The sequence below is a fragment of the Chenopodium quinoa genome, unplaced genomic scaffold, assembly GCF_001683475.1.
Source record: "Chenopodium quinoa cultivar QQ74 unplaced genomic scaffold, ASM168347v1, whole genome shotgun sequence".
Taxonomy (NCBI): domain Eukaryota; kingdom Viridiplantae; phylum Streptophyta; class Magnoliopsida; order Caryophyllales; family Amaranthaceae; genus Chenopodium; species Chenopodium quinoa.
This window is the reverse complement of record NW_018742410.1, coordinates 922,979-933,816: the sequence shown is the minus strand read 5'-3', so window position 1 is coordinate 933,816 and position 10,838 is coordinate 922,979. Positions and strand designations below refer to the sequence as shown.

At 33.9% G+C, this 10,838-nt stretch overlaps 1 protein-coding gene across 2 annotated transcripts; it reads left to right on the top strand.

Annotated features, from left to right (window-relative positions):
• The first annotated feature begins 1,457 nt into the window (after positions 1-1,457).
• On the top strand, positions 1,458-6,693 carry LOC110705661 (homeobox protein knotted-1-like 3). 2 transcript variants are annotated; one of them, XM_021883574.1, is made up of 6 exons: positions 1,458-2,325; positions 4,629-4,749; positions 5,198-5,391; positions 5,477-5,608; positions 6,021-6,157; positions 6,277-6,693. In XM_021883574.1, the coding sequence occupies exons 1-6, from the start codon at positions 1,723-1,725 to the stop codon at positions 6,278-6,280; spliced, it is 1,191 nt and encodes a 396-aa protein (XP_021739266.1). In that variant the 5' UTR covers positions 1,458-1,722; the 3' UTR covers positions 6,281-6,693. The 2 variants fall into 2 exon arrangements, with proteins under 2 accessions (XP_021739266.1, XP_021739258.1); XM_021883566.1 differs by having other exon boundaries at positions 1,459-2,325; positions 6,249-6,693.
• The last annotated feature ends 4,145 nt before the right edge of the window (positions 6,694-10,838 follow it).

Here is a 10,838-nt window from a genome sequence, read left to right as displayed (position 1 = left end):
TATTAGACAATTTTATACAGGGAAATAAAGCGACAGAGTACGTAATTTGAAGTGAGAGGTATTGGATTCAAGGATTAGTAATCTATTGTTTTTTTTTTTTAAAAAAAAAAAAAGATAATAGGTAAGTGTCATGCATGATAAATCAAATGTTATGCATGATTTAATTAGTTTTATTAGTTCAACCTCTTAAGTTAAATGTGACCAATATATATTTAGGGGCAAAACATGTAAAATACTGATGCACAACGTATGAGTAGAGTTATGATGAATGATCACTCTAACAGTAGTAGTATAAGATATTTATTCTCCTCTAGGTCGTATTCACCAAAAAGTTGAATTATTCATCATTATCTAATTAGTAAAAGTGTCTGCTTATGAATCTATGCTACACTTGATTTAGAAGTTTAAACCAAAGGAAGAAGTAATAATCCTAGTATTATGACTCACGATCTTCATTACTAACAACATAATGCATTCTACTATTTATCTTTTTCAAAGTAAACTACGGAGTACTACAGTATATTTTATGTATATTATTTTGGGTTTAATTAATTAGTTTGCTTTTATTAATTAATTGTCACACATCTATGTATTACGTAACTAATTTATCATTAACGAATCCAATTAAGATATTCAAGAGAAAAATAATGTTGCTCTCACATGTATATGTATCATCAGTGACCAAATTTGACTAAGAAGATAAAATCTAAATACATATAATTAAGTAACTTGAAATTACAAAAGGGAAACTTACAATGATGTGAAATGGATCTTAACTTCATATAATTTGATATTTTAGTAAATGACAAATAATATTTAGCCACAATAATGGACAGTGACTTACTTACTAGATATAACTTGGGCATGGACAATGCTGTTACAAATTTCCCAATACCACCATATAGTATGCCACAAGCTATTGCATGCCAATGCCATGCATAATTACAAAGTAAGCTAATTTCCCATAATCACTCATTCGAGGTATTTCAAACTAACACTCTTTCGTTAAGTTACTTCGTAGTACTCCGTACATTTATACTCTAAAAATAAATATTCAAGTGCAGTAATTATAAATAATCTATCTCAACTAAAGAAATTCGTTAAATGATTAATCCGTACAAATTATTTACCACACACAAACAATAGTTGAGATTATTTATCGACAATAGTCGAATATTATCCCCCCAGGCCCCTACCATTGAAGTAGTAGTAGACTATTAGTAATCCTACTGGGCTACTACTTGTAGTGAATAAAAAACCTGTGCCTAAAAAGAAAATTAAAAATATGTCAAAAACGACATGGAAACGACAATATATCCACGTTGTCTCTCATATTACCTTTCGATCAAATTAAATAAAATCAACGACCCAGTATTTTCCAATTTAAAATGGTCCCCCCAAATAATAATAAAATTAAATATTTCCATTATAATTTAATTTCGGCGGCTTTCTTTTTTCTTTTTATAATTTAAAAAAAAAAAAAAAAACAAAAACTTTTCTCATTATCACCTTCTCTTCTCCCACCATTTTCCCGACCAATTTTCTCTCTCCTCTCTCTGAAACTCCCTCCTTCTTCCTCACCTTATATTATACGATTACAATAGTTTTTATATTATATACTCCTATTATATTAATATAGTAATGGACCGTCTCTTATAAATATAATCTTTCCCTCCATTTTTTATTTTATTTTCAATTTTACCTTTTTCTGAAATTCAAAAAATGGCGTATCATCACAACCACCACCTCTCTCAGTCGGAAATGGCGGCACAATTCACCGGACAACAACAAAACATGTCGGCGCACCACCAACAACAACACCACCACCATCAACGACAACAACAGCAACAGCAACTTCACCAACCAAACTGGCTAACCTCGGCAATCCTCTGCTCATCAGGCGGCGGCGGTTCCGGCGGCGGAGCAAGTAAATTCTTAAACCTTCACTCAGTAGATGACTCAGCAGGGATGTCGGCGATTCCGACACAACCAGGTGAGTTGACTCACAATGAGGAGACAGGGAAACCGGAGATCGGAGACGGCGAGATTTCTGTCGGCGCCGGAAACAGAGGCGGTGGTGGGGGAGATAGAGGTGAGCAAGTGAATTGGCAGAATGCAAAGTTTAAGGCGGAGATATTAGGGCATCCGCTTTACGAGCAGTTGTTAGCGGCGCATGTTGCGTGTTTGAGGATCGCAACTCCGGTGGACCAGATACCGAGGATTGGTGCGCAGCTTGATCAGTCGCAGAACGTCGTGGCCAAGTATTCTGCTCTTGGAAGTGGTCATAGTATGGTCGGGGATGATAAAGAATTGGACCAATTCATGGTATATAATTTTTGATTTGTTTTATATTATTATTATCAATTTGTTGTTGTTGCTTAATTTTTGGTTAATTATGGTATGAATTGAATTATTTTGGAGTTAGATTGGAGAGTAATCCTTGTTAGATTACATTACATAATGATTTTCGGAATGATTTTAGGAAATATATGGATTATGGAGTATAATTTGATATGTTGGAGTGGTGTTTGGTTGATTGTTAGGTTTTATTTGATAAATTAAAACGGGGTCATGCTTGACTTGATAGGTTATTAAATCTTTTAGTTTTGGGTTTTGTATGATTTCAAGTTTTCACCTTGAAATTCTTAAGAAAAAAAAAGCTAGTTTTTTTTTTGATAGAATTAAATGTTTTTTTTTAAAAAATCTATTTCCTTAGTGGTGTTGATTTGAGTAGGATAAGATTGCGGACATCTGGACCTTTGTAATGAAGAGTGGTGACGGATTTTTGTTGGATGTGAATTTTTTTCCTCTATGTGGGTCCAGGGAAGACATAAAGATGTGTTCAACATTCATCACCGAGGGGGATTCGAACTTGGGACCTAAACAATAAACACCTATTACTCGTAGAGTCGTAGTAAGTATGGCATTTGGAGTCATAAAGACATTATAGGATATGTAGGAAGAGGAGTTTTTGGTGACATATGTTGGGAGAAGGTGCCATGTTGATTGAATTGAAACAAGCTTGAATAATTTCAAAAAAGGGTTTTGGGAGGGTGGGTTTATGGAATTCAATATTTAGGAAAGAAGAAGGTGGGTTGCTTTTTGGCATTTAGCAATCTTAGCTATCGTTATGCATTTGTTTTTTACCTCATCCCAATGGAAATCCTGTTGTTTCAGCCTTTTGGAAGGAAGATAGATACAAAGATTCTTCTAATGTCAACTTTTCTATTGGGGGAATAAGCAATTTGGTTTCTTCTTTTTTATTTAAGTCTTCAAATTGCATGTATTACTCAAACTTGTACAGTTGTATGTTGGTTTTGCATTATTCTAATTTGTACTTTGTATGACTTTGATCAGAAACTTCTTAATAGTTTATACTAATCCAAAATTCCATGTCTCAAATCACATTGATTCTAATGTTTTTCAATTTTTCAGAATCCCGGCAAAGTTTGCGGCATCTTATTAGTATGCAGTGATAAATTACCTTTTATTCTAGGGTAAAAAAGAACTTGTGTGCAAAGATGATTCTTCTCATGAAATATTTGGTTTTCCTCGAGCATTGCCAACCTTAGTGAAAGAGGTGGAGGGGATAGTCCTAATTCTTAATAGCAATGTTCTAATGTGTACCAGTTGAGACGGATTGCCAATTCTCAATGTCAATGATTATTTTACTTGTTTATAACACTTTAAAGATGGTACTGACATATTGAAGTGTGTGAGTACTTAGTAGTATAATCATTTTATCAAGCTCATGGTATGAGTGTATGACATTTTGTGGCGTGTAGTTTATAAATCTTCGATCTTCATTATTATGTTGAGGGATAGTTTGAGTGAAATTTATTAAGGATGGATGCAATGCTACTACTGGTAACATGGACAAAATTTTCACTTAACTGTTTAAGGAATAAGGCTTTGATCATGATGATGCTGAGGAAAAATGTGAAAGTGGTATATTACTTTTTATTTGGGTGGGAAACATGTTATGGTGGCATGGAACTTTTTTCATGTCAGAATTCTTTGGTTAAACTAGTAAGTATAATAAACTGGTCAAATGGATGTTCATCATATGTGAGTTTGTGATTTGAAAAATACTGTAGTGTTGTAATATTTCAATCACCCGCAAGATGTTACAGCATATTTACTGGGGTTTTTTTACTCTCGATTTGGAAAAGGAAAGATATGAATAGTATAGGAACTAATTGTGCTGGCAGTAACACATCGTTACACCAGTTATAGTATTGTTTTCTACTTAATGTATTTTCTTTCCTCGGTGGATCAGATCAATCTTGAGTTTCTTGACAGATTATAATTACATTTCTTACTGCATTAGTAGCTATGATACAGTTGAGATGCAGACACTCATCATGATAGAAAATCTAGTTTCTCATGGTGTGATTATGTTTTAACAGTATGTAATTTCCAACAATTTCTTGTGTTACCCATATTCGAAGATTTTCCCACATGGTTTTCCTGGCTATAATTACCGATTTTTACAACTACTTCTTCCCCTTCTCTATGAAAATACAACCTGAGATTGCTTTGGTGATGGAACAAGTTATATACTAGAGGGCGGTTATTGATTGCTGATATCTTACGTTTATGTTATTTCATCTTGGTTGACACTGTAGACACAGTATGTTCTGTTGCTGTGTTCCTTTAAAGAACAACTACAACAACATGTTCGTGTCCATGCAATGGAAGCTGTGATGGCATGCTGGGAAATTGAGCAATCTCTTCAAAGCTTGACAGGTGCATATACCTTTCCCATAAACCTTAAAACCCCTCTGCATTGGTGTGAGCAAGTGCTTGATTCTAGCTTGAAAATGATCACAGGACCACTTCCCACTGTCATGTTTGTGTTAGTCTGGTCTGGTCTGGATCTCCGTTTTCACAATTCTTGCAATTGCTGGACTTTGAAAGTAACCAAGTGAAATTGAATTTTTTTTTTAAAATGACATTCTGAAAGATGTTTACCTTCTTCTTTACCATCTTCTGAGGGCATCTTAGGGTGAAGTTATTATGTTACTGCCTTCGATGAAGGTGATGTATAGCAAAAAATTAGGAACTTATCTTTTGGGTCATGAAATATATGCCTCAACTTTCTGTCCAAGTGATAGGAGGAAAAAAAAAATTGGTTCAGTTTGTTGACGCCAGGATAGCATACTGATGTTGGTAATTTGTGCTCTCCTGTGTGCAGGAGTCTCTCCCGGTGAAGGCACAGGGGCTACTATGTCTGATGATGAAGATGATCCCATAGAAAGTGATAGTAACTTGTTCGATGGAGGTTTGGACGGTGCAGACACCATGGGGTTTGGACCCCTCATCCCAACTGAGAGTGAACGATCACTGATGGAGCGTGTGAGACAAGAGCTGAAGCATGAGCTAAAACAGGCAAGCCACATTGTTGCACATAAGGGCATAAACTAGGCTATTTCTTGTGCAAGTCACTAATATGTTTTTTCTTCTTTTCTAAAAGGGCTACAAGGACAAGATTGTGGATATAAGAGAAGAAATCTTGCGCAAAAGAAGAGCAGGAAAACTCCCTGGTGACACCACTTCTGTCTTAAAGGCTTGGTGGCAATCACATTCTAAGTGGCCATACCCAACGGTAAGCTATTTGGGATCGAAAATGTTTTTACCATCATGGGAGCTGTAGTTTCTTGTATGCTATACTAGGCATTTGGACTTGATTAAATTGTTTTAATACTTGGGAACTTTTAGAATCATGTCATGCATCACTTTTGCTTAATGGTAAAATCTCATTTCATTGATTAGTTTCATTGTGGCTTGTGAGTAGAGAAATTTTACTAATGTAAATGTATATGTAGCTTATATACGCATATCTATACAGTTAGAGTATAATCTTCTATATATGTATACAGAAAGATGCTTCGTAATTGCGTTGCTGTAGTCTGTATGATATGCTGGGGTGTATTTGGCCACTGTTACAAAAATGCTTTTCTTCCATTCAACTTCTGTCATATAAGGAACAAAAATACTGATCTAAATAATATATGCAGGAGGAAGACAAGGTGAGGTTGGTACAGGAGACAGGTCTGCAGCTAAAGCAGATCAACAATTGGTTCATCAATCAAAGAAAGAGGAACTGGCATAGTAATCCTTCAAGCTCTAGTGCATTGAAGAGTAAACGCAAAAGGTATTTCAATTTATTTTCTAATCCCTCTGTACATTATAAATATCCTCCTTCTCAAGCTTTGAACCTAACAGGATAAATGTAATTAATATAGGTAAAACTGCGGCAATTGTTTCATATAGATGAAGAACAATGGTGGCAAGCATCTGTATTTTGTACCTCTTTAACATAATTCTACGACACTGGCATTGAACGTGGGACAGCTTTCTGTGATATGAGAGGAAGTGGAGAAACCCTGCTAATGAAAGTGGCAAAGAATCCTTCAATTTCGAGAGATGCATATGAGCAGAAGATGAATGGTCCTGTATACTGAATTATCCACAAGGATATATCCTTATCAGTAGGAAGAATTGCTGAATTATAGGAAAATGTATATCTCAGATAAAATTGCAGAAGAGTCACCATTTCTGGTGATTCTATATTTTTGTAACCTTTATATAGTAATTTGAATCAAACGCTTATGAAGTTGTGGATGTACAGATTAAGTAGTTTGTTTCCTATTTCACTCCATATAATGCAATTATGAAATCCTTTTTAAATTTTTTTTGAAAGAAAGTTCCCAAGGAGGAACTCGAATATCATTACTTGACTGCAAATCGTTTAGCAAAAGATTACACACATCAATGCTGAATGAATGAGAAAGAAGTAATTAGAGGCTAAGATTTATTATTTAATCTGAATGAATGAGAATCAGATTACAGCAGGGAAGAGATATTTATACTAAGCTCAATTCATTACAAAACCAATGCTTACATAACCAACTATATAACAGACTAAGTTTGTTACATCTAACAGAAGTTGATCCCTTGATGATCCTGATCATGAGGACGAGGAAGAGGAGGATGGGGAGGCACAAAATCCTTTCACCCTGTTGGGTTAGTGTGGCCCAAATTACATAGCCCAACTTATTTCTCAAAATTTCTAGAAAATTCTCGTATATTGAGAAATTGATAGAGAATTGTGGAACAATCTAGAATTTGGTTAATGGTCATGATGATTCTAGATTTATATGGAGAATTTTAGAGCATGTGTAAAATTTTCCACACACTTCTTCCACCTCCATACATCACCTATAAATAGCGGTGTTGGCATTATTTGGGAACACGTATCCACCTACATATCCTCCATTACTCTAATGCTATGCACTTTATGAGTGTCCCTCCATACATTATTTATGTTTAGAGAGAATTTACCTACAAATGACGTTCTCTAAGATAGCATGATTGGAGTTTCTACATACACACAATCTCCCTAATCCACTATTCCTATTTTTGTACTACTCCTTTGTGAGTTCTTTTAGTGATAGTTTTCTTGTACTACTTACCATTTCAAAGGTTCTTGTACTCTCCTATTTTCATATAATGAATTATTTTTCAACGCTCGTCGTTCTTGGGTTTTTTTTTATATAATTTTTCTCACGTTAAATATTGCGTGTCTATTTTTACTAATTGTCTTACCTGTATGTATCTTTCTCCAAATTATTTATCAATTGCTACATCTTTAATTTGCTTCTGTTGTGCTTATAGATAAATCTTTAATTTGCTACATCTTCAAAGGTTCTTGTACTCTCTTTTTTTCATATAATGAATTATTTTTCAACGCTCGTCGTTCTTGGGTTTTTTTTTTTATATAATTTTTCCCACGTTAAATATTGCGTGTCTATTTTTACTACTTGTCTTACCTGTATGTATCTTTCTCCAAATTATTTATCAATTGCTACATATTTTTGTCGAACAACTACACAGAAAATTTCTATTACTGGAATTATAGATAAATGTTGCGGACTTGTGGAAGCGTAATTTTCTTTTAAATTGAGCTTATCACTGCATGTTGAATTCTGCAAATTAGTAGAATTTCATCAAGTGCTTGGTGAACTAAGTAAGCAGACTTTAGAGAGAGACAAAAATTAGAGAGAAAAACCAAAGGATTAAAGAAAGAGTGTTAGTTCATAATTAAAATGAGGAAATTACCTAAGATTTTTGACGCACAACTCCAATAAATTGCTATTGCTGGAATAATAGAGAATTGTTGCATAAGCTTAGTTTTTTTCTTGATCAAACTTATCACTACATGTTGAATTCTGCAATGTAGAGTTCTTGATGAACTTGTAAGCACAATTTCGAGAGAAAAGCACAAATTAGAGAGAGAAATCAAAGGATTAAGGGGAGTGTTGAAGTTCATATTATGATCATAACAATTCGAGAGAGAAAATTGGGGAAGAAGATGAGTTTCTGTATTGAATCAATGATTATAATTACAGTAGAAATACAAGTATCTATGCAAGAGTTTGTTATGATGATAACAAACTTATACGTTACATATTTTCTAACTGCTAAGTAGGAGTTGAGCTAGATTTTTGCAAGAGGAAATCCAAGTTACTCAATATGAGTAGCAAAATATGTTACTTAAAGGGTACTATTGTCTTTTCTATACTACCATTCAACCTTTTCTCTCTTCACTCTTCTTCAATTCTACCTCAAGTCCTCAACCATAGCGCTGCACCCCGACCTTACTTCTTCACCACCCCAACCACCATCATCTCTCCGCCGAACACATCACAACAACCACCACCATCATCACTTCTTCGCCCATCTTCGAAAATTAAGCTCAATTGAGAGAGCTTCAATGGAGGACATGGTCACCCCTTCCTTTTGGGGGTTGACCATGCCCTTAATTTCACCCTTCATTTATAGGGTTTTCGTTTTGTTCTGATGTGGGTGGAGATTGGGGGAGGTAGGTGGAGATCGGGGAAGGTGAAGATGGGGAAGCTTTCGTTTTGTTCCGCCGCGGCATTGTGGTCTTGAGAAAGGACGAAAAAGAGGAGGTCGACGGGGGAAGAAGAAGATCAGAGGTTGACAGGGGAAGAAGAAGATCAGAGGTCGACGGGGAAGAAGAATATCGACTTGAGAGATGGTGGCTGTGATGATGGTGGTGGTTGTGGTGATGGGAAGGAAAAAGGAGGAAGAAGGATGAGTCAACAGCAAAAATAATAAAATATTGTCAAATTTACAATTTGTGTTATTTGAGTAACAATTGTTGTTACTCAAAATGAGTAACTAGGGCTAGCCCTTTTTGTAATTGTGACAAAATTCAGATTGAAACTAAAGAAATTCTTGGGAAAATGCAGAAGAACAAAGGAATAAAAAAGAAATAGATAGAACTTAGTGTTGGAAATCTATGACCTAAATACAATTATGTATGTGTACTATTCAGTTATGATTGTATTTATATGCTATTATATACACATAATCAAGCAGGGATTATGATTTATCGATTAATTTGATATGAAGATCAAAGTTTATAGTAGAAATTAATTGTAACAAGTGGTATCATGCATGAGCCTACTTCGTATTGAATTAGTTGGGTTTTATGATTGTTGATTTTGGCTAATTTGTAATATGCAATTTGATTTTAATAATGATCATGGATATGTGTTTTGTGTTTTTGTGAAATTAATTTAACTTCAATTGTTGTTTCGTTGATTCGCGTTGACATCTATTATCATTGCAACTTCCTGTCATTATCTTCTCTAATTAAGAATTAAATTAGTAAAACAGTACAACAATTGTGAAAGTGTGAAACGAAGCTCGTATAACTTTTTAAATTCTTTGTAAGAACAACGAATTAAGAAGTAAGAACTCTTGTGTCTAAGGAATATTCTTTTTCATAGTATTATGCTAGAGTATCAAAGAAAATTCTTAAGATTCTTAGGGCAATTATATTCAACATACGATACCAAATTAGAATAGCCATTTCATAATGTTTCAATTTTCAGAACACGAAGTACCAACATTTATTATGTTTTCATCGTGACTAGATTTCTAATACATATCTAGAACAAAAGGTCATCTTAAACGTCTTAGAATTCTATACTAATTTATGTAAATTTGAGGGCTCAAAATTGTAACATATGCAATATATAATTTTTAATAGAATTAACCCTTTAATTAACATACTTATAATCTTTGAAAGCCTTGTAAGATACGAAATTACGAAGCCAAGAGGAGATTTTACCCACCCTCTGACCCTCGTTGCATACGAAGTATCTACTAACACCCTTAACTACACAAGTTAATACTACTTAATAGAGTACACTACACTTTACATCTTCAAAACGGTACATTGCCCTTTTTGCTTTTTCCCCACAAAAGATTTAAAGGGCTCCATCAGATATTGAAGGACCGTTAAAAGTAAGCAACTTGACTAGTCGAGCATTTTTTTTTTTTTTTTTTTTTTTCTGTTTACTAAACCACTCACACACTCAATTACATAAGAGTACAAAGTAGTAGTCATTAATTCATTACTTCGTATTAATTAATTTAAGACATCTTAAAAAGAAAAACGTGGCAATCAACATGGTCTATCTAATTTAAAATAATTAATCCTTAATTTTCACTAAATTATGTTCAGAAATCATTGAAGTAAAGAGCAAAATCAACTGTATTTCCAGATAAAAGGCACTAATTGTAACTTCATATTCAACTCTGCTAAATTTATAATCATGTACTAGTATGTCCAATCCAGAACACATCTCAATTTACAAATCATTCTCTAATAATGATAATCTGATCGTAAATTTGTAATTACATACACTAAACATAAATAAATTAAGATAATAACTCTCAAAATCTACATTGATTTCGCCAATTTCGACAAAAATCAAACCCTAGAAAATAAAATTAAT